Source organism: Mustela putorius, unplaced genomic scaffold (assembly GCF_011764305.1).
Source record: "Mustela putorius furo isolate JIRA1106 unplaced genomic scaffold, ASM1176430v1.1 tig00000430_pilon_pilon_pilon, whole genome shotgun sequence".
In the NCBI taxonomy this organism is placed as follows: Eukaryota; Metazoa; Chordata; class Mammalia; order Carnivora; family Mustelidae; genus Mustela; species Mustela putorius.
The window spans coordinates 4,926,925-4,951,425 of NW_025421377.1; the positions used below are offsets into that span (position 1 = coordinate 4,926,925).

Consider the following 24,501-nt stretch of genomic DNA (forward strand, 5'->3'; position numbering starts at 1 on the left):
CTATATGCTTCACTGCTTAGGATAGGACCCCAGTGTTTGACCTTCCATTCTTCCATCTAAAAGAAAGGAAGAAGACTAGTGTGAGTCTAGACAGCAACTGCACTCTTTTAGCCTCGGATGAAAGAACCTGGATAGTTCAGGGAAGTAGGGTCCAAGAAGTCAAGAAACCTTTGCCCACCTATGATCTCTCACTGGACTAAGGCAACTTAATGGAGAACCACTGGTCTCCATCCGATGTCATCTACACATTCCCATTTCTCTTAAAAATTTAAATAGACCTAAAGAAATAATATGATTTGTTATGATTTGTCTACAATGAAGAGAGTCCTTGACACTGACAATGACCTAACTATGTTGAAAACTTAGGAAAATCATGCTCAATAAATTATGGAAGTCAGAGGCATGAAATACTTGGTAGGCAAGTTTGACTTTGGAAGATTTTCTTTGTAGGTGGGCAAATAATTTTTTCTTTATATTTAGGAAGTCTGGGAAAATTAGGTCAAATGCAACTCTACAGTGTAAAGTAATGAGAATACTGCAGAAAATGGTACTAGGAATGGGGCTTTTATAGGGAGAGGCAGCCTGAAGATTTAGTGTGATTAGAACAGATGGATGAGGAGAGAGAGAAGGAGGAAGGGAACAAGTTTCTTTGCCCTTTACATTCTAATGTTAGTAATTATTACATAAGCCCTTTGGTGGTAGTCATTTTGTAATGTCTTTGCGTTTAACCTTGAGAAAGAATGCCTGCATATTTTTTGCATACAAGCACAACATAATATTTGCAATGGCATCTGATTGGATGCAGATGTATCATAACTTAATCTTGTTTATGTTGAACTTATATCATATGCCAAAAGTTCCTGGGAGAACCTATGCCTTGATTTGGAAAGTCTGCCAATTTTGGAAAATCGGTCTTTAGTTACTGATTTCTCTTACAGTCTGGCTGAAACTGAAAAGACTCTTGAAGAAACCAAGAACAGATCGGCCATATCCCTTTTGGCTGCAGAGGAGGAAATAAATCAGCTAAAAAAGCAGTAAGAAAAAAAAAATGACAGGATTTTTGCAGCCTGCTGATTGATCTTTGAATTTAGCTTTTTCGTGCTCCATTACAATACAAAAGAAGCTGTTCACAAAGAGGAAAGGCAGAAATATTTTTATTAATTTTATAAAATTTTTTTCTTACTATTAGAATGTTAGCTATCTAGTATAGAAAAATTTCAAAGTACAACAGAGTGTAAGAGGAACCCAAAGACCCTTTCAAAATTCCAGAGCTAGTTCTTGTTACCATTTTGCAATTTCTTCCAAATGATCCATTAAAAATTGGACTTAATACTGCAAAAATCAGTATAAGTATACAATTTTGGACCCCATCTTTTCACTTAACATTGTTTTTCTCTATTACTAAGAAAAAATACTGCAAAACTTGGTTTTAAATAGATGCATTGTGTTCCATTATCTAGACATTTCCCTAATATTGAATAGTTACTTTGATACTGATTTTAAACATTGGAAATAAATTGTGATAATCATTGCAGCAAATGTTTAAATTTCAGATTATTCTGTAAATAATCTGGAGGAGGAGAACATAAACACATTCTAGTTGACTCACTATTAGTTTCAGATGTACAACATAGCGATTTGACAGCTCTGTATGTACCTTATGCTATGTTCATAAGTGTGGCTACTATCTGTCACCCTACAATGCCATTATGGTACGGGTGACTGTATCCCCTATGCCGTGTCTTTTATTCCTGTGACTTATTTCTTCCCTATGGAGAAGCCTATACCTCCCACTCCCCTTCGCCCCCTTTGCTCATCTCCCCATGCCTCCCCCCTCTGACAACCACCAGTTTGTTCTCTGTATATATGGGTCTATTTCTGCTTTTTGCTTATTGATTCATTTGTTTTGTTTTCTTAAATTTCACACATTAGTGAAATCTTATGGCATTTGTCTTTCTCTTTCTGACTTACACTTAGAGTAACACCCTCTAGGTCCATCCATGTTGTCACAGAGGGCAAGATCTAGTTCTTTTTTATAGCTGAGTAATATTCCATTGTATGTCTATGTGTGTGTGTGTGTATATATATATATATAATATATATAAAATGTGTATGTAGACATATATATAAATATGTATGTCACATCATATCACATATACATATATCACATATTTATCTATTCATCTATCAATGGACACGGGTTACTTATGGAAGCTTATTACCATCTTGGCTATCGTAAATAATGCTGCAGTAAATATAGGGGTGCACATATCTTTTCACATTAATGTTTTTGTTTTCTTTGGGTAAATACCCAGTAGTGGAATTATTAGATTTCAATATTTAATTTTTTGAGGAAACTCCATATCATTTTTCACAGTGGCTGCACCAATTCATATTCCCACCAACAGTGCACAAGGGTTTCCTTTTCCACATCCTCACTAACACTTGTTACTTCTTGTTGTCATCTTTCCAGCCATTCTGACAGGTGTTAAGATGCTATACCTTCATTGATCCTAATTTTGATCCCCCCCAACCAAATAAGCAAGTGGGAGTTGTGTACACACACACACACACACACACACACACACACACAATATCTTTTTGCTGCCTTCACACATGTTCCATTGTTCTGGTTTCTTCGGGAACACCCCAACGTTGTAGCTGGGAGTACTGCTCTGTTGTCTACATCTCTCCCCTCTCTCACCATCACTTTCTTTTTTTCTCTCTCTCCTTAGTTTTATGTGCACTTATTCTATGCAAAATTTATTCCTGGGCCATATATTTTTGTTTCTTCAATTTCTTCTGGGATATCTTTTTCTTCTGGGCAACCTCCTCTACTGGTTTAGGGGCAGTCCACTCTTTTTCAGCAATGGCCATCTCGATGTGGCAGGGAGAGCTCATGTAGGGGTTAATCCGACCATGAGCCTTGTAAATTCTTCGTCACATCTTGGGGGACTTGGCTCACCTGGGTGTGCTCAGTGCCCAGAGAACTGACATCAAAACCTTTAAATACATCATGACTCTTGGCATTTTTAAGCACGGGCAGGGATAATTCAGCATTCTTCATGGGCCACAGACCCTGTGTGCAGCCTCACTGTTTGCCCCCGGGCACACGTACCATCCCCACCAGTGTAGCAACGGGAGGGCACACTCTGCTTCTGAGAAGCGATGTCCTTCAGATACTTGGTGGCTTTTCAGATCTTCTACCCTTGATGGCCTGGGGAGGCTCACGTGTGTTCTTAAAGTGAAAGTGAAGATTTGAACCTCTAGATTTGCATGATTTTGTAGGGTTCTCTGGGTCACATGAATAGCGGGCCATTTTCAGAGGTCGTCTCAGCCTGCTTAGGGGAAAGAGCTCTCACCATCATTTTCATCTCTTATTTCCTACTTGACAGACCTTTTCAGATTCTTTGACCCTATAATTCAGTGATTTGTTATAGCAGCAATTCTGGTCTTTACCGTTTCCAGTGCAGCGGTTAATTCTGCTGTTGCGTTTTTAGCTTCTCTGTGTCCTCCTTAACCTTAGCCCTTACCTTTTCATCTTCCATCATTGGCCTTTTCATCACAGCATGTTCTCTTGGTGCGGCTTTGCTCCTGCTTTAGCTAGTCATGCCTCTCTGCATCTTTTTTTTTTTTTTTTTAAGATTTTATTTATTGATTTGACACAGAGTGAGAGATCACAGGTAGGTGGAGAGGCAGGCAGAGAGAGAGGAGGAAGCAGGCTCCCTGCTGAGCAGAGAGCCCGATGGGGAGTTCGATCCCAGGTCCCTGAGACCATGACCTGAGCTGAAGGCAGAGGCTTAACCCTCTAAGCCATTCAGGTGCCCTGCTTCTCTGCATCTTTATAAGGATGCCAAGTTTATTTCCAAAGCTTTGTCTCTAGAATACATTATTATTATTATTATTTTTTTTTTACAAATTCACCCTTTGTCCTAGTACTGTGGATGCCATCTCCATTGTCATCCCCCCTCCCCCCGCCCCCAGCCATTCCATCTGCTCCGAGAATCAAAGAGCCAATGAAGATAGGAGATTGTATCTTTGGCCAGCTTCAGGACCTAGGTTTTGGAGGTCCGGTGCTTCCAGACTCTGTGCAGTTAGGGTCAGCCTAACATAGGACAGCATGACTATAGGCCCACTCTGCTTTTGCTGAAGAATCTGCCTATGTATTCCTTTTTCAGGAGCCTTTTTCATGCAAGCTGCAGATGTGGGGTGGCCCTCTGATCCTGGCAATTCTGCTCTTTTCTGATTGGTTTTTGTTCCTCCTGTGTTTCCATCAGAGTAGTCCAACGCAGGAAAGGCATTGCTAAGTAGAGTAGTAGCCTCTGTGTGTTAGGTATGCCAGTGGTTGCTGGTATCTTTCTCCCACCCTCCCCCGCTTTCTCTTTTCTTTCCTCAATTTTTGTTTTCTGTTCAGGCTTAAATCTCTTCAAATCCAGGAGGACTCCCGCCACCGAAACTTAGAACACAGAAGCACAGAGCACCGGTGTTCGGAGCCTAGAGCCTCCGAACCGAGGACCTCTGAGCAGAGGAGGCTGGACCAGCGACGCATTGACAAGCGGGGCTCAGAGCAGCGGCCCGAAGTGATTTCCGATTATGAGAAACAGCTCCGAACGCTGAAGGACGAGATAGCGGTTTTGTCTGCTGAAAAATCTGCACTTCAAGGAAGGTCAGACACATTCTCACAGATCTTTTCCTTTAAGTGCTTTTTGGTAGTGGTAAAAGCGTGGCTTGGAAAAGAAAAACCAAACCAAACGAAATGACCTTTTGTACCCAAACCCCCACAGTATAGGAAACTTAGAATTGCAGAGGGATTGTTTTCTCTAACTAGACCCTTCCAGAGAGAGAAAATACCTCTGGGATTGTCAGCGCTTGGGCCCTAATTAACTGGGGGCTGACATGGAAGCCGAAGGAATGAAACTGAGAGTTATGTGGCTTGAAAGCAGATTCAGGGGGGCCTATCGTGCGTGCATGGTGCCCGTGCTGGAAGAATGTTCCATAATAGGAGCGTCCTGTTCTCTGAGGCCTGGGAGTCCCCTCTCTGGGATGACCACCGGTCATTTTACTTTTTGATGGAGTGTGTGGGTGAGTGTTCTGTGACATCCCTTTCTACTGATGGACAGAATGTTAAGACAGGTCATTCGGAGTTCCATGAGGACAGAGCAGGATGCTTCTCTGGGACCATTTCCTTGTTCTTTTTACCACTCACCACCTCCCTCAGCCCCACAGTGAGCCCTGACCCAAGCTATTGGAGCCACTCCCATACCTGGTGCCCATTTCCCTAAATGCCACCTTAGCCTTGCATTCTGGGGAGTGATTCTGCCATGATCAGTTGGTACCAGCTTGTGCTGGCTCCCAGGACCTGATTCTGTGCATTTCTGCCTCCCTCCAAGTTCAGTGTGATGTCACATTCATAGCTTGGGATCGGCCGCGGTGACAGTATTTCTTGCGCCATAGAAATTGGCGGACTACTGCCCAGGGCTTTTGCGCCTCTCTCTAGCTTCAAAACGGGCCTCGCATTCCCGTTTGCTTCCTAGTTTCTCCACCACTTCCCTCCTTGGCGGCCCATTTCCTTTGATAATCTATCTTGTACTTGTAGCGATACTATTCAAGATGCTGGGCTTTAAAATTCACCAAGTGCTTCCGCCTGTGTTAGCTCACCGGATCTTTCATTCCCCGCTTCCCCGCTCCCGCCCAGAAATCCGGCGAACCTGTCGCCGGTGAGAACTCGGGCTCTGGAGAGGAGAAATGAGTGTGAACGGCCCCACCGCCATAGAACGAGAACACACATCTTTCTCATGGTTGAGTGTTCATCCCGTTTTATACCCTAAAGCCTCTGTGATATGTTAGCACCCCAAGGCTGGGGTACGAAATACTGAGAAGCTGATCTCTTTAACTCTGGCTTGCTGGCGGTGTTACTTTAGTTATCTGAGCCTCTGGTTCCTTGGCTTTAGAATGGCCAACAATCCATGTTGAGCTCCAAGGGCTGCTTAAAGGATAAGTGAGGAGCCAAGTCCCCGCGCAGATAGAGAGCGCATGACCGTGTACTTGACGCCTAGTAGTTCGCGGGGGCAGCTGCCAGGGCGCGCGGCTCCTGGGTGTCACTTGCTGTTCCCGTGGCCAGAAGCGAATCCCAGTGCTTCTCCTGCTGCTTCTTGCTTGCCAACAGGTCCGCCAGGAGCCGGACTCCCAGCCCTGGCCCTCGCAGCCGTAGCCACAGCCACAGCCGCAGCCACAGTCACAGCCACAGCCGCAGCCGCAGCCGCAGCCACAGCCGCAGCCGCAGCCGGTCCACCAGTCCCTCCGCCGCCGTCGTGAAGATCAGGACCCCGTCCCCGAATCGCGCCAAAATGTCCAACGTGGCGCGCAAGGCTGCCCTCCTGTCCCGGTTCAGCGACGCCTATTCCCAGGCCCGCCTGGACGCGCAGTGCCTGCTGCGGCGCTGCATTGACAAAGCCGAGACCGTGCAGCGGATTATCTACATCGCCACCGTGGTAGGTGACGCCGGTGGGGCTGCACCTTGGAGGGCGGGGGCGGGGTGGGCAGCGCTAAGAAGGTGCTGGGTAAACCGGACCCTACAGCCTGAACGGACAGCCTGGACCTGAGGTCACAGAGGGAGGGTAGGATCTCCATTTGCTTGCTTATTTCTTCCTTCCTCCAGTTACTAATATTTGGGATGGCTAATTTTTCACAGTCAAGAACTCTTCATATATATCAATACTTATACCGCCCAGGCATTTGGTGAAGAAGTATCCATAAATATAGGATTATCTCAAATGAATATAAACTATGTTGATTTGCACCAGTCTTCCAACTGATTTCCTTTCCTTCTCAAATCAGAAGGCTGATTGTGTTAACTCTTCTGTCTATTGAACTAAGAGTAGTTACTAAAACTTTTAGGACATGAGCTACTTGAGGATGGCAGATTAAAAGGGCTCATATAGAATCCTTAGTTCTCAAAGCAAAGGTATTTGTTCTCTGGGTACCTTACTGAGATAGTAAGGGTCCCTTATGAGAAATGAGAAAAACAGTTAATATTTAAAAACAAAAGGAAACACTGGTGTGAGAGCAGAATTATCAGAGTCTACTGAGTGTTATCCTGTATTATTAATTTATTTCAGGAGTCCGCAGACTATGACCTGAGGGCCAGATCTTGTCCTGCCCTTTAGTTCTAAGGAAAATACCACCTACGAGCTAAGAATATAAGAATGGTTTTACATTTTTAAAATACTTTTTTTTTTTTTTTTTAAATTTTTTATTTATTATTTTATTTGACAGAGAGATCACAAGTAGGTAGAGAGGTAGGCAGAGACAGAGGGGGAAGCAGGCTCCCTGCTGAGCAGAGAGCCCGATGCGGGGCTCGATCCCAGGACCCTGAGATCATGACCTGAGCCGAAGGCAGCGGCTTAATCCACTGAGCCACCCAGGCGCCCCTGGTTTTACATTTTTAGATGAGTGTAAAAAAAAATAATATGACAAAAGACTATGTATTTTAGGCAAGCCTTAAACATTTAATCTCTGGCTCTTTACAGAAAAAAGTTTGCCAACCGTGGTTCACTTCATTAAGAAGTTGGTGAAGGTTCTGTAAGCTTAACGGCCATGTCTCTCATGCATAACTGAGTTTCCTCGGTGCCTACTACATAACAGGCATTTAATAAATGTTTGTTGAATCAATATACGCCAGGAAACTTGCCGGATACTTGATATGTGTCTTTGTATAATGTAAACACGGATTGATAATTTCATTTTTGGACCAGTAATATGACATTGTGGTGGGATCATAGCATCAACCTGCACTTAAAAAAAAAAAAAAGATTTATTTACTTATCTGAGTGAGAAAGAGAAAGGGCATCGGGAGAGAAGCAGACTCTGCTAAGCACAGAAGAAGGAGTAAAGAAAGATGCATGGGGCTTGATCCCATGACCCTGAGATCATGATCTGAGCCGAAATCAAGAGTCTAGTGCTTAACCAGCTGAGCCACCCAGGCGCCCCCAAATCAGCACTTTTTAGGTGTTTATTTAACCACAGACGATCTGTTTCCTTGAACCTCTGCACTGTGCTGCCTCTCGAACTTGAGGTTACTGGAACAATGACCAACTGTCTTGAAATAGATGAACATGCATAGTCACAGATGTATTTATGTACTTTTCAAAATTGAGGTACGTATTTTCTCCCAGACTAAAATTAGTTTTGATCAACTGTATTTAATGTTCAGAAGACCCACACGATGTTGAATTTTTGGTGGGTATTCTTTCTTCTTCTCTTACTTTGGATTTTTTACTCCCCTTCTTCTACCTAATAAATTGGCTGCATTTTTACATGCAGGAGGCATTCCATGTAGCTAAGATGGCATTCAGACATTTCAAGATCCGCGTGAGGAAATCGTTGACACCATCTCTCGCGGGGTCGAATAACTTTGAAGATGCTGTCTCGGATTATATCATTTGTCATCTTGATCTATATGATTCCCAAAGCAGTGTTAACGTAAGTGTTGGGTCTCTTAGTGGGACTGGTGTGCTGCGGCTGCTCTTTATATGGAAGACCAATAACTCAGAAATCCACCCAGTGCTCAGGATTGCTTTTATGTGACGGGATATCAGAAATGAGCAGCGGCCAACTGACTTTGTAGAACTGGTCATTATTGGCTCTTTCTTAGACTTTTATGGGGAAAAAAAATAGTCTGACCTTTATAGTTCTAGTCTTTGGATGGGTTCTTAAGACTGGAACTAGAATACCATAAGGCTTAAGAGCAATGGCTTTGAGGAAGGTCAGTGTAGACTCGCACCCTGGCTGTGCCACATCCTAGCTGTCTGACCTTGCACATTTACTTCACCTGTTTGTGCTTTACATGGGAGCCACAATGGCCATGACCCCATCAAGAGTTCTTGAGAGGATTAAGTGAAAAACAAGCAAGTAATTTGCTTAGCATAAGACTTGGCACATAGCAAATACCCAATAAGCCCAAGCTATTATAACTGCTGTTATTCTAGACTAGGAACAAGTTGGCACTTCCTGTACTTGCCCAGAAGAGAAAATTGAGGAAATAATGAATAAAAGCCACTCAGTGTATTTACTTTTAGTTTGGTGGGGGTGGGGGAGAGACTCTCTTGGCCTTCAGTACGCCATTTGCCCTCTGCATCATCTTTCCTCTTTCCCCAGTAGGGACTCTTTCTCCTTTAGCACGTGTGCAACTTTCCTAGTTTACAAACTAGTTTCCTAGTCTACAGTATCTTCACCCATGTGCTCTTTCCCTGCCCCAACCCCCCCCCCCCCCACCCATCATAACCCCTTTTGGAGCTTCTTGTCACAGGTTGGTAACAAGGGGATGCCCTCTTTTTTTTTTTCCAGGATGTGATCCGAGCCATGAATGTCAATCCCAAGATTTCATTTCCTCCTGAAGTTGACTTTTGCCTCCTCAGCAACTTCATCCAGGAGATATGCTGCATTGCCTTTGCCATGCAGGCTTTAGACCCACCCCTAGATATTGCATTTGGGGCGGACGGAGAAATTTTTAATGATTGCAAGTAAGAGACATAAGAGCACAAGCTAAGGGATTTTTGTTTTTTTAAACAATAAATAACCTTTTCTCTATTGCCTGGAAGCAATTTAGGGAAGAGAGCTCTGGGTGGGGAATCAACAGACATGAGCTGACTTCCGGTCCCTGCCATGTGCTTCTCTGTGCCACAGGGCAGATGCCACAGGGAAGACCCCTCTCCTGGCCTCGTTCTCTTTCCCAGTCAAATGTGACTCAGAGGTGATGTTATCATTTCCTCGGACTATATTGGTCTTGGGGGGAGCTAATGAGTACCCGGAACCTGTCTGGAACACTAAGAAAAGGGGCTGCCCTAAAAACACTCAAAAAAGGAACATGAATGTATATTCCTTTTTACCGGTTTCTACTGCAGTATTTTGGCTGGGTGTCTCCAAGTAGGGCACAGAGATATATCGCTTGTGTCAGAATTACTCAAGTCTTGTTAAAAAGGCAGGCTCCTGGATCACACCCCATGCTATTTTATGCAGCAGTTTTGGAATGGGGCTGAAGAATCTGCCATTTAACAAACACCCAGGTGTTCCTTACGCACACCAGCATTTGAGACTCATCAGGACCATTGAATTTCTATCAGCTTTTACATGGTAGATGTTTCCTATGTAAATGAGAAGAAATTAAATTAATTTAAAACATTTTACTGAGGGATGCCTGGGTGGCTCAGTTGGTTAAGCAGCTGCCTTAGGCTCAGGTCATGATCCCAGCATCCTGGGATCGAGTCCCACATCGGGCTCCTTGCTCGGCAGGGAGCCTGCTTCTCCCTCTGCCTCTGCCTGCCATTCTGTCTGCTTGTGCTGGCTCTCCCCCCCTCTCTCTCTGATAAATAAATAAAATCTTTAAAAAAAAACATTTTACTGAAACTTTATGGGATCTTATGATACAGCTGGAGGTTACTGGGAGGAGGCCAAGCTAGTGGTTAAGAACACTGTGAGGCTTGAGGCTCTGGCATTGAGCTGCTTGGGTTCAAATCCCAGCTCTCCCACCAATTAGTTCTATAACCCGGGGCATGCTACTTTATTTTTCTGTTTCTTGTTCCCTCTCGCTGTCAGATGGGGGAAATAATAATACCTATTTCCTGGGTCTGGAGAATGTTAACTGAACTTATTCAGAGAAAGTACTTAGGACACTGCTTGGCATGGGGACGCCTGGGTGCTTCAGTGGGTTAAGCGGTTAAGCTCTGATCAAGATCTTGGGGTCCTGGGATTGGGTCCCACATTGGACTCCATGTTCATTGGGGAGTCTGCTTATCTCTCTCTTTCTACTCTTCCTCCCTGCTTGTGCACTTTTTCTTTCTGTCTCATATAAATAAATACAGTCTTAAAAAAGAAAACAGAAAAAGACACTGCTTGGCATGTAGTGAGCGCTCAGGGAATGTTAGCTCTTGGTCTTTGTTTAGATAGACGGTGGTGGCCCGATGTCCTTACGAGCTACTGATGACAGAGATGACATACCTTTCTTTTGCTTATCCAAATCACAATAAGGGTGTTTCCGATGCCGTCTAGCTTTTCCTGCCATTGCCCTGTTGCTGGTTTCTTTCAGATCATCGCTCCTAACACGTGTCCACTCATGGAAGAGCTGCTATTAGAACATTACACTGCAATTGACCTTTTTGATTTTCTTACAGAACATACTATTTTCAATCCTCTTCCCGTATTCCTTTCTCCTTTGCAGAACACATAGAACCACTCAGAAATGTTCATGCACTTTAGTTTATGGAATCTGCACATTTCACAGACCTCTGGGGGTCTCGTGCTTCTGTGCCTTTAATCAGATGGAAGGTGTTGCTTTGTGGAGCAGTCTGTAACCTATACCTCTGGAAGGTTGTGGAGCTGAAACTGGTTTTCCTAATAATGACTATTTGGTTCTCCTTGGAGGATGTCACAGAACAAGTTTAACCTTTAAAAAAACAAACAAACAAAAAAAACACACACAAAAAACCCTGGCAGCCTTTCACGTATTTGAAGCAATTCCTCATATCTTCCTACTTCTGGCCTCATGGCTGTGGGTTTTTCCATATAAAGGGGATTTGAGACTTCCTGATAGAGCAGTTTCTTTGGCCTGTGCTCCATGCTCTTTTGAGTATTCCTATTTAAGTGTCTACACTGAATGTAGTCCCCTGCTTTGAATGGAGGAGTTTAGAGAAACTAATACCCTTTCCATTCTTATTCTCTGTCAATCCAGCTAATTTGTAGTAGTGTTTTCTGCTTTTTTTTTTCTTATATAGCACTGTTGTTGAACATTTTGAGTTCAACTGAAATCTGTTGTTTACTTGTACCATGATTAAGTCTTTTATCACCTCTATTTGTGCGATTATATGCTTTTTGGACTCAATTACAGAGCCTCATATGTATCCACACCACACTGTGTCTTATTAGATTCAGCTTATTGTTCCTGTCTGTTGAGCTATTTTTTTTTTAAGATTTTATTTATTTATTTGACAGAGAGAGAGAGAGATTGCAAGTAGGCAGAGAGGCAGGCAGAGAGAAGGGGGAAGCAGGCTCCCTGCTGATCAGAGAGCCCGATGTGGGGCTCGATCCCAGGACCCTGAGATCATGACCTGGGCTGAAGGCAGAGGCTTAGCTCCCTGAGCTACCCAGGCACCCCTGCTGAGCTATTTCTTGATATTGTCATTTGTTTCTCTTTTCCTACCCATCCCTAGCCTTTGAGTGATTTACCTACAGTTCATGAAGGTCATTGGTGAACATGTTACTTATCAAAAGATTGAGAGAGAGCCGAATTCAAGATTTTATTGACTCATTAGTTATTTCACTTTGGGGTATGATCATTGAATCAGTTTCTAACCCACCTACTTAAGTCTATCATCCACCTACGTTTCTCTTATTTTGTCCACAAGGAGAGCATGAGAAATCTTTCAGGATACCTATAGGATTTCAGATGGTCTCTGTCTCCTGTGTTTCCCTGAATGGTAACTTGTAATTCTGAAAAAAGAAGGAATGTTGTTTAGCCTGACCTAGCTTGTTCTATGCGAGTCCATGTTGAGTCCTATCCTTGGTTGCTATTCTAAGAGCCCACAACCATCTCTTTGGCAACAGAATCAGGATCCATATTCCTCTAGACTGAGCATAATAAAAAATGAAAACTTACACTGATGACCTCCAGTTATACTACATAATCACTTAACCTTTTTTTTGTTCTTTTGTGTGTTTAAAATAGGTACCGTCGCAGCTATGACTCTGATTTCACTGCTCCCTTGGTCCTCTATCACGTGTGGCCTGCTCTCATGGAGAATGACTGTGTCATTATGAAGGGAGAAGCTGTCACCAAGAGAGGGGCTTTTGTACGGTGGCCTTGCATAGTGACAATTCATCCCAAGTGTTTGATTCACAAGTTCGAGAACATTTATAAACCCAGAGATTCTATAGAAGAAGTCTAAAGTTGCTTGATAAGGTTTCATACAAAGGAGAGGAAACAGACTGGTTGGGAAAGAAGAGATTCCTTTCTTTGATTCGTCCATGATTCTTCATAATTTCCTGGCAGTGACGTCTGTTGCTCTGTTTATAAGATGAAACTAGTCATATTTGCCTCCTCCATCTTAGAAATATGTTATTATAAAGGCAAAACTCTTTGAGCTTGTCTTATTGGAGGCCCTCTATAATTCTAAGCTTTGGGAAGTGATCAATTAACTTTCAGGAAGCAGTTGGCCAAATTTTTACTGACGATTATCCATGTTGGGAAACGATGAATGTGCTGTTTTTCTCTCCTTGGTATGATGTATAGGGAGTGGGGGAGGGATGAAAAAAAGAAGGCAGAGGAGGTGGGGAGAGAGTAGTCCATCTGTTTTGGAGGGTTACTTCCTGTGTGCATTGGTTGTAAAATGTTTTGAATGTGGTAAATAATTGAGCAGCCTTCAAAATGGAGTTGTAGCTATGAAAGTGTATTGATGTGTGTTGTGGTGGGGGCTGGGTGGCTACGGGGGCTTGGGTATTCCATGTAGTTCACACAATGGAGTTTTTATCCTACCTCTCCTAGAAAGAATTAAGTGAATTCTAAAGGGAAGCTCTTCAGTCCAGCGTAAAGCCACCATCTGGGTTGGCTCAGATCCCGTTCTCTTTGAGTGAGAGAATAGAGAAGGGCTTCAGTGGCATTTTTCCTAACATAAGGGAGAATGGGAGTAGAGTATTTTAAAAGAACTTAAGGGTTTTTGCAGCTTAAACATTCCACTGTAGTGAATAGTATCTCAATAAATTATTCTGTACTATGAAAGTTGAACCTACAGAAATTGGGTTGGGTTGATCTGACAGCCACCATGGTCTATGATGAATGAACTCATAAAACATGCTGCTTGCTCCTGCAACTATAACTTTCTGTTAAGAAATTCTAATTATGGACTCTCTGTAGTGCAATTTGGAAGGGAGGGAGAGGAAATAGCCACTATTTGTATATCCTACATCAAGTAGGCATTTTAATTTCCTTCTTCCTCTGCTCAAACATATCACCAACGTTTTCCCCAGCTTAAACTCCTAAAACAAAATGTGAAAACCCTAAAAGGAAGTACTTGGAATAAAATAAATAGTTGAATGAAGGGAAATTTGTAAGAAGGATTTTGCTAGTAAGATCTATTTATAGTCAATATATAGTTTTCTTATTCATTATTTTCATTAGTAGATGGGCAGCCATGTTGATTCCCCTCCCTCCCTCCTTCATTCATTAATTCATTTCATTCAACTGTATTCATTTATTCAATAGTCACTTTTGACTATTACGATTCAACAATGAACAAAAGAGACCCAAATCCCTGCCCACATTGGGCTTACATTCTCTGACACTTCCAAGCTTGAATGTAATTTCTAATGATTTACTCATCAAAATGAAATTCTAGCACCAAGACTTTGAGTATCTCAAAGTTCACTGTGATGGGGTTTTATCTGAGAAACACCCTGAAGTAATTGTCAAATATTGAGCAGCTGTAGGATGTGAAGTCTGTGTCTCATGCTGATTGGTGCCCAGTAAAGGGCAAGTATAATCGTATCAGGAAAACCTCCTAGTCCATGGGATTGCATATTGTTTGAAGCCATGCAAACTTTCACAAATTACTATTTCTCTCTCTCTCTTTTTAGTGGAATTCGGTGCGATCTGTAAGTCGATGTCGAAGCAGGAGTTTAAGCCCTGTCTGCCCCCGTAGCCGTATTGGTTTAAGCACGGTATATATCTAATAATTTTTATGCAAAGCATGTTATGGTTGACATTCTTATCTCCAACAGTCATCTCTACAAGAAGGGATTATAAGTCTATAGGTAGAAAGAGAACCTGTTGCAATAACCCCAAACTGATTTTTATGTTACCTCGCTCTAAGAAATTTATCATTCTAGAAAGAAGAAAGTAGAGGCTATATTTTCCTTAATTACTTCAAAGAATAATAGACTTTGCATATTTCATAGTTTTATTTTTGTTTTGGAATGAAAATGGGAAAGAGATACAGTCTTCTGAACAGAGGATGGAGTGACCCAAACACAGGTCCTCGGTTTCTCTTCAACCTATTGCACAAGTTTTGAGAAATTGCTCAAATGGTCTGGATTCCAGTTATAAAGGGCATTGTAGGTATTAATTTTCCTCCACACTTCAAAGTAGGAAGAATAACATTGGTCTCCTTGTGTATTAGTTCTTGGGAGGATTACTAATACCTCCCAAAAAATAACAGCAAAAACATTTTTGAAAACCAAAACATTATTATGCTTCACCACTGTTGATTTATTCAACAAATAATATTTAGTCAGTGCCTTTTGAGTACAGGACTGGATCAAGACATCTGGACACCAAATCGGCTAGTAATTTGCTGTTCCTTTGAATAAAAATTCTTTAAATATTTGTTCAGTCTTGTTTTAGGGAGAGTGGTGGAGGAGAACTATAGTTGGCAGGGCTCCAGTTTTCTGGAATTATCTCTAGTCATGCAACTCATGCCTAAACTTCTAAAACTTCCTCTGCAAAACAAAATAAAAAACAACCACCGCCACCCTCTGTTAATAAGGTCTACTTCTCTCAGTTTAGTGAGCATCTATTACTTCAACATACTCTTTAACAAATATCATTTCCTTTTCTGATGGATGCTAGGGGACACAAACATGATGAAAACATGATCTCTTCCCTGAATGGGTTTCAATATAGGAAGATCAACATGATTTCAACAAAGTCACTAAGTGTGGTATATGCCACCATCCATGCAAGAGGCATGAAGGACTACAGCCATAGAGGGGATAGGGACTCTTTCAGGACTTGGTAGTGAGGAAGGGGTTCATGGGCAAATTGGTACTTGATTTGGTTTTTTAGAATGGATGGAATTTCAATGAGCTGGGAAATTAAGGAGGAATATCCAGAAAAAGGAAATAGCCTGAGAATGGAAAAGGCATGTATCTGACACAGATCTTTCCTCATAGAGATTTTAATATAACTGACATCCATATTCATGAATAAGTATTTATGGTGGGTAAAAGCAAAAGGATAGTGCATTTAATGGACTGAAAAATAAAAAAGAAATCTTGAGAATTTTATCCTGCAAGAACCTCAATCTCCTTATTCTAAGATGACATGACTTACCAAAGAGCAGTATTAGACACCTCAAACATTCACAGATAGGGCAGATTTTTCCTCTGGACTCACTGAAAGGCTTATTTATTGGTGGGCAGTGTCCCTCCAATAAAACCCTCATGCAGGACTGCCTGGGTGGCTCAGTGGGTTAAGCCTCTGCCTTCAGCCCAGGTCACGATCTCAGGGTCCTGGGATCGAGTCCCATATCAGGCTCTCTGCTAGGGGGGGAGCCTGCTCCTTCCTTTCTCTCTCTCTACTTGTGATCTCTCTCTGTCAAATAAATAAAATCATTAAAAAAACACACACACAAAAAACCCCTCATGCATGTTTCACACCCCTTCTCTTTCCTGCTTTGTGCCCAAGGAGAATCAAATAATTTAAACTTTAGATGAAAATAAAATACGTTTTTTTTTAAAGTAGATTCCACACCCAATATGGAGCTCGAACTCATGAACCTGAGATCAAGGGTTGCACGCTCTACTGAGTGAGCCAGCCAGGTGCCCCTAAAATATACTATTAACGGTGAAGCCACTGCCCACTTTCTGGCCTCTTCCACCATCCTTTCCTTACAGTGATTGGGTACACCTGCAAAATAAAATACAAATTTTTTTGTTAGTCTGGTTTTGGGCTTATGAGGTCTTGATGCATCCAGAACAGCTTTCATCTTTGTTAGTGTCTAAAGTTTTTGAAAGCTCAGAGCAAGAATGTTGCTTGTAGTCAGTTATTTCTGAATCATAACAGGTGTGTAGGTATAGGCAATGGATTTTGCTTGGTGAAAGCAAAGGTAATATTTTTAAAATAAAATTTTTAATTTTTAAAATAATTTAAATGAAATTAAATTATAAATTTAATTAATGAATTTATTTAATCAATAAATTAATAAATGGTTTTTATTATATATAAGTATATAATAAATAACAAATAAAACGATCATTATTAATAAATTAAATAAATTTAATTTAAATTTAAAATTTAATTTAAAATTAAATTAAAAAATTTAAAAAGTTTTTCGGGTGCCTGGGAGGCTTCGTGGGTTAAAGCTTCTGCCTTCGGGGATCGAGTCCCATATCAGGCTCTCTGCTCAGTGGAGAGCCTGCTTCCCCCACCTGCCCTCTCTTCCTGTCTCTCTGCCTACTTGTGATCTCTGTCTATCAAATAAATAAAATCTTAAAATTTAAAAAAAAATTTTTTAAAATAAAAATATTTAAAAAAGTTTTTAAATAAAAAAATTGCTTTGAAAACTAAGGTGAGATTTTCTGGAAAATGATTCTTTCCAGGGTTTTGGACACAGGACATGATTTATATAGAGATCTGATAGAGAGCGTTGGATCATTTTAGCTTTAATTGGGTAATCGTACTACTATTAATAACTATTTTCTGGAAAGTGTTGAATTCGACATGGTCACGAAGCACCCAATCTCAATGTCTTCAGCAGCTATTAAAACAAACAAATAAGCAAACAAACCAGCTTAGGCCACTGAGCCCAGATTTTATTGAATGACATGATTGAAACCACATTGAGGGCCCATTTACTTCAGGACGTATAAGAGGACTCGCATTGCTCAACTTCAGAGTTGACCATCATAGTTCTAAAGTGCCTCAGAACAACTATTTAGCTGGTTTTAGGAATAAAACATCAAAGGGATTCATTCTTTGAGCTCCATCTCCTGTGTCATTCACGTGACTCCTCTGTATTTTCCAGATATCTCGAAGCCGGAGCCCTTCTCCAATAAGATGCGGATTGCCGAGTAAGTGGAAAGGTTTAGACGGCTTTTTAATACCCTTCTTAACCCTCAGCCACATGCAGCAAAATGAATGCTTCACCTCCCGGGGAACATCTCTGACCTCTACCTCACACCTTCATTTTCGGGCCCTTCCGTTGATGGTGCCCTAGCGGGTCCCTTGGGTGACATGGGAGGAGCCTCTGAGTGAGAGGTTTTATCGTTGTAGACCCAGACCCGTCACCCCACTTTCATTTAGGTCCTTCCAAAAGAAAGTTGAAGAAAGTGACCATAATCAAGAACTCTTTGTTTTTCTCCCTAGGGTTTTAAAGCCACCAGACGTGTCCCTTTGCTACAGTACATCTGCACCAGCAACTTCCCCAGTGCCTGTCTCCTGTGCCTGCCTCAGAACTCACTAAAGATAATGTGAAAATGCAATTCTGTGTATCCCTCCACACGGAGAGTTAAATGTCTTGGCTTAGCATGTTTGTAACTTCAGATATATTGCATTTTATTTTATTTTAGAGATACAAATTCCATTACTTTGATAAAAATGATTGCATAGGTATTTAGGATCATATTCATTTGAAGCAAAGTCCCTCAGGGTTTTCATCCTCAAATACTAGGCTCTTCGGTGGCAACTGTAGAAACTTAAGCTGAGGATATTTGCCAAGTGGAGTTGAAAAGACAGAGTCAGTTTAGTTTATAGATGAATCATAAATGTTATAATTGCTGGTATTAGCTTAAGGCTTAGAAACAATATTGAGTGTTTTAGTTTTCTTTTGTTTGGAAGACAGCCCTAATCCCAGGCTGGGGAATTTGTCCTAGTAGCGGTGACTTTGGGCTACCCGAAGATGGCATTGATTTCAGAGAATCGAGTTCACTGGCTGGCTTCTCTTTTCCTGATTTGAGACTGTCCTGTTTGGTTTAGTTGGGTACCAATGCCAAAGTTCCTTACCGAAGGAAATGTTCTTGCTTCATAAATGGGGAGAAGTGATTTGGCTGGAAGCCAGCTTTGAGAGAAATGTTAATTACTTCGTGTTTAACTCGTGGGAATGTTTCATACAGTTTTAATGTACATGTTACATATAGAAACGACATGGGCGTGTGCTGTATCTGTTCCACGTAGTTGTTTGCAAATTCAGTCCTTCTAAGAAGAGCATCTGACTAAAAATATCTAAGCTTGGGGCTTAAAACCAGGGGTACCTTTTATTGATTTTTAAATTGAGCCTCTATACCTTGATTTCTTTACTGTGAAGGACTGTTGAAAAAGTTCAAGTTTAATGTAATAATGGAACATAGCTTTCCCAAGATAAGTGATGTTTTTTGTCTGCCCCCCCCCCCCCCGCCCCCCCCCCCCCACTTTAACGTGGTCTTAAACACAAGACTCATGAATGACTGCTTTCTCTGTGTGCCTTTTGGAGAGAAACTATGAATTGACCACAGCTCCATCTGCACAAACTCAGTGCCCCAACTAGCACCTAATGCTTTTTAGGTGGAAAACAAAACAAAACAAGACAAACCCAAAGCAAGAACTTCTCTGAACCCTCTTGTCCCCTGTGCTGGTAGCTAGAGATGAGGAGAGACCTTCTCCAGCCCCACCCCTTAGGTCTAATGGTCACCAACTTCATTCTCAAGTGTGAGGTTCATTTTTCTCCCTCTGTGTGTGTTTATGTAGTCATCGCATCAAGGCGAGGCAGCCCGCGGAAAGGAGGTGTTTAGGTAGTTCCTGTTCTGGCTTGGTCATCAGTTGGCTGTGTGGCCTTGAACAAGTTACTCCTCCTCTCTGAGTCTCAGTTTTATTTTAGAGTGTGTAGGTTGGATGAGATTAGTTGTTCTCTCAATGCTTGCAGATTCAGTGTTCCTTTATAACAAATGTTCTGGTTATTCTGAAATAAAATTCCATGTCCATATGACCCAAATGCATATAGACTTTTAAACAACGAGTATAGTATCCTAACTTGAGTACAAAGCAGAAAAAAGGAAAAGCAGTTTTTAATAACATGGGCTTCAGTCAGAAGGCTTCAGTCTTGCCATCCTAGATGATAAGATGAAATCATAGATGCTTAGCCCTGTGGGTAATCATGAGCTACAAATGCAGATCAATGAGCATTGTATTGGCAATATCACGAACAGCATTGGATATGATATTCTGAAATGGAGCACAACTCCCAATAAAGTTTTGAACAAAATCTTAGTCATGCCTTGATTTACATAGTAAGCACATTTCTGGAAAAGTCAGTGTACATTAAAACCATGCAACTATTACTTTGTGTTTTGTGTTAAAAAAAAAAACCCTTTTAAAAAATCTCACTAAGCAATGAGAATTCATTTTTAGGAGTTGAACTGGGGAACACAGGCCCTACTTAGAAAATGTTGACACATAGCTCAGTTTATTTGCTCTGTATCTTGTCTGGCCACTTGTCATTTCTCAGGTCTCTCATTTGAACTGTAACCACACAGGGAACAGTGGTGAAGAGTCTAGAATAATTTTTGGAAAGGATTCACAAAAGCAAAAAAGGTTGACCTGTACTCATCTGGGCACGCACCTTAATCTTAGTAACTTTGAAATATGAAAAACTCCTGCTTTGTCAACAGGTAAATGTCAATTTCTGTATGATTGATTCAACATCTAATAAAAAAAATCAAGAAAAGGAGCAGTTCTGTATCTGTAGATTCTTTGCTATGAGATGCTTTCTTTCTAGATCCCCAAGTTGAGCAATAGCTTTTCCCCATCTCCATTCTGTAAGGTCTGAACCAGGGCCATGAATTCATTCCGTGTAAGTCTGGACCACACCCCTGCTCTGGTGTTAACCCTTTGATTGCTGCAATTTTATGCTGTAGCTTAACAGCCAGCTTTAGTTAATTTTATTCACAATCTATTGTCATCATATTCGAGATACCGTCTCTGAATAGTGCTTTACCATTTTTATGGAGCTCACACTTAACATTATTTCAGTTGCTCCTACAGCAAATTCAGGTGTGTCTTCAACTTATAGGTAAGGAAGCTGCTCCTCTGATACACCATGCCAACTTCTTCCAAGGCCTTTTTGTTCAGAATCACGTTCTTTTTTTTTTTTTTTTCTCCCCTTCTGTCATGGCCTATAGCATCAGTTCTTTTGTTTACTGGTTCATACATTCCTACACTCTTGAACACTTACTCAGCGTGTAGCCTGGGTATGCTAGATTCAGTACCCACTCCTGGAGGTAGAGCAGTGGACGGGGTTCTGGCCCTCAGGGAGTTTGATGTTATGTCCAGTTGCATTCTTTGGTCACAGGAGGCAGATAATGACAGAAGACAAAAAAGAAAATGGAATCAGCACAGCATATCAGTTGAGGGATTTAAATAGATTAATTGGGAGGGCAAATACCCATATAGAAGGAAGTTATGCAAGGCAATAAGAGATATGTGGTGAACTGCAGAAGAGACCGTAACTCAGTGCAACTCACTTGTCATTCACAGGTGAATTATTCAACCTTTTAACAAATACCTACTACACCTATGATCCCAGGATCATTAATAATAAAATGAGTGTGAGGAGGAGGAACTCCCAAGGTCAGTTTTAACCCTTCCCATTACTACAGCTGTGCATTCCACCTGCTGTTTACTCCTAAGCTCCAGGGTGATTTGCAGACCATTCTAATTCATTTCTAGGCATACCACGTCCTTCATGAGGAAGACTGCTGCCAATGGTGTTTTATAAGGTTAGAGTTGAGTGAGAGATTTCTTAGTAGTATGATTTTGGATAGTATCATACCTATAATTAAGGGCAGAGGGTTGTGGAGCTCTTAAGAAACTAGTATTACAAACTGCATTAGGTCATTGAAATGTGAGCCCAGGAACCATATGGGTAAGTGACATTCAGTGGGTGTCTACTGTTCAAATACCAAAGCAGTGAAGTCTGTTGGCCTTAATACAGTGAGTGAACAGGGGCCTTGGAAATAAAGCAGGAACTAATTTTCTTATTTTAAAATGAAATGTAATGGGACAATTTTATACTTTAAAAATTGCTCACTGGGTGCCAAAATGAATATTATACTTTCCATAGTTTTACTGGCAATTAGTGTTCCAAGACTGGGCCGCTAACTCTGTTTTGTATTGGATGAGCAACAAAAGAATGTGACAAATGGGTATGTAATACTCTATTTCAGTAGAGTTTAAGCCATGATTTTCGTGATACAACCAAAATAACGTATTGAAATATGTTGTGAAATATAGGTTAGAAAAGGTCTTTAGTAATTGGACAGATGTCAGAAGATCTGGAGTACCATTTGATAAATCAGACCTTTTAGCAATTGATAGCTGTTCTTGGGAGGCTGGGGTGAGACATTTCATTTCTCTTGTCCATAGTTTTCTTGTCTTAGACCAGGGAATAAGGTTTGGAGCCATGTCTTCAGAGTAAGAGAGTTTAGGATTGGCTCAGCTGGGCGAGGCACCAGTTGAAGCAAGACTAGAAATGTCAGTTGTTCCTTTGTCATTACTTCTCTTAAGAAGCCCTTGCTGATGCTAGTAAAATGGTGCACCAGGCACTGTGTGAGGCCCTGGGGACACAATGGTGAACAAGACTTTGAGCTGTGAAGAGAACGTGCTCAGTAGTCTTTGGCAATGTGTACCCGTGGTATGGGTCTGCGATCTCTCTTAAAGATGGCGCAGTGACTGGTGATGACCTCTTGTTTGGGAGATCATCTTAAGTCCATTATGTTGATAGTGGGTTGAATCAATCTTCCATCGTACTGTCATCTACAAACCCAGACTTAGCATCCAGTAATAACTTACTGAGAGAGGTTTCTCAGCTTACTGTGACCTGTGGTGAGAATGATCTGAGGAGATACACATGCAGCTTAAAATAACACGCTGGAAGTGGCATGGAGGTCATAAAGGACTTTGGACTCACCGTTAGGAGGGAGGCATGAATCAGAATCAGAGAAGACACATTGTCAAGGCTGATGAGTCTACTTTCCACAGAAGCAATTTTAGGTAACCTGACAGGAAGGCCTCCCTACTCACTTGCATTTAATTGGCAGATTCTTGATATTTCAGTTTGAGAGCTGTACTCAGACTGAAGACTCTGAAGGATGTTAGAATACAAATGCAAATAACTTGGAGCAGTAACCCAGAGTTCTAATGAGGTTTTGGATTCTTTCCTGAAAAGTGATCGGGATAGAGGGAGAGACAAGGGACAGAGGGACTATAAGGGCCCTGGGTAGGTGACTAGTATTCGTGGGTTATGTAATGGCAAGGTTTTTCCATTTGAATGGGCGTAGTCCAAGGCATGAAGACCAGCTTTCACCTCTTCTAGTGCTGGGTCTGATGTGAGCAGTCTTACTGGCCAGCCAGAGTTTTCTTTCCAAAAGGCAGCTTCATCTCAGAAATGGTTGCTACAGCCTGGTCCCCCTGCCCCAAATTCATATGTTGAAACCTAGTCCCCCAAATGATAGTTTTTGGGAGGTGAGTTCTTTGGGAGGTGTTTAGGGCATTTGGGTGGAGCCTTCATGAGTAGTATTGGTGCCCTTATTAGAGAGATCCCAGAGAACTCCCTCATCCCTCCCGCCATGTCAGCAAGAAGATGGCTGTCCATGAAGGATGAAGTGGTCCTTGCCAGGCACCAAATCTGCTGGCACCTTAATCTTGGACTTTCCAGCCTCCAGAACTGCAAGAAATAAATGTTTGTTGTCTAAAGTACCCACTCTATGATATTTTTGTTATAACATCCTGAACAGACTAAGACAGGGGTTGCCTTTGGTCCAAGACCGATTTGTGTGCATACTTGAGGATATCCCTACAAATTACTGGCCTTGATGTGTTATCACTGACCTTTCTTGGTTTGATTTGAAATTGTCCAGCTGAAAATAAAAAGGAGAGGGGTAGGTGGGGGTGGAAAAAATAAAATAAAAACTTTTGGGTTTTCTTTGATTAGAAAAATAAATTTCTTTTGGATGTTTTAAGAGTGATAGTGTAATCCAATATTTATACTTCATATTGATAATTTGACAGGAAACTTAAGAAGAACTAACATTTCCCAGAAAATCTTCTGTGGAATACTAGTAACAAGTATTTAATCTGGCGTTTCCTATATACCAGACACTGTGCCAAGCACTCGGTGTTATTAAACCTCATGTACAGATGGAGAAGCGAAGACTGTGGGTCATTAATAAGTAACCTAATCCCAAGTCATGAAGTTAGTAAGTGTTGCAACGAAAGTTCAAACCCATGTTTTCTCATGTTGAGCCCGCCGTCTTTCACCGAGTCTGTAGGATGTTAGCAAGACGTGAGGTGAAAAAAAGTATCCTGTGGTTTGGAAAAAGGAGTTAAAGGATGAGTTGAACTCTTCTTTTCTGCCAGACCCTGAAGAGCCCTCCATCATCTGCTGTTCATGGGAAAGTTCGGGGAGAATATTATATGCAGCCCCTTGCAAATTTATTTCACCATGGACCCCTTGTTTCATGGCCGTCTTCTAAAAGTATTGTTCTAGAAGACCCATCTTCTGAATGCCTCTTTAGGACCTATTTATTGTGTTTTAGAATTACAGATGCTGCTAACCACTGGGAGTTAGGCTTTCTCAACTTCTACATGTGGAGGAAGAATCTTGGTTTTATCACCTGTTGAGACTTTTCCCCAATAAATAAGTTCCTAAATAAGGAGCCTAAAATGGAAATCACTTTTTATCTCTATTTTTTTTTTTTTTTTGAGAT

The 24,501-nt window shown here is 41.5% G+C and overlaps 1 protein-coding gene across 3 annotated transcripts in view; it reads left to right on the forward strand.

Annotated features, from left to right (window-relative positions):
* The window catches only part of SPATA18 (spermatogenesis associated 18), a 39,432-nt gene extending 18,967 nt beyond the window's left edge, over positions 1 to 20,465 (forward strand). The window contains exons 5-13 of one of the 3 annotated variants that reach the window (XR_006606707.1): positions 939 to 1,034; positions 4,415 to 4,666; positions 6,167 to 6,491; positions 8,323 to 8,481; positions 9,346 to 9,521; positions 12,719 to 12,892; positions 14,623 to 14,706; positions 17,790 to 17,835; positions 18,131 to 20,465. Coding sequence is in view for 2 of the 3 variants with exons in the window: in XM_045079740.1 (XP_044935675.1) it covers positions 939 to 1,034; positions 4,415 to 4,666; positions 6,167 to 6,491; positions 8,323 to 8,481; positions 9,346 to 9,521; positions 12,719 to 12,842; positions 14,623 to 14,706; positions 17,790 to 17,835; positions 18,131 to 18,138 (1,270 nt within the window). In the remaining variant the exon portion in view is untranslated. The remainder of the gene's footprint in view (positions 1 to 938; positions 1,035 to 4,414; positions 4,667 to 6,166; positions 6,492 to 8,322; positions 8,482 to 9,345; positions 9,522 to 12,718; positions 12,893 to 14,622; positions 14,707 to 17,789; positions 17,836 to 18,130) is intronic. The other 2 variants (XM_045079740.1, XM_045079741.1) reach the window with 2 other exon arrangements.
* Positions 20,466 to 24,501: the final 4,036 nt, after the last annotated feature.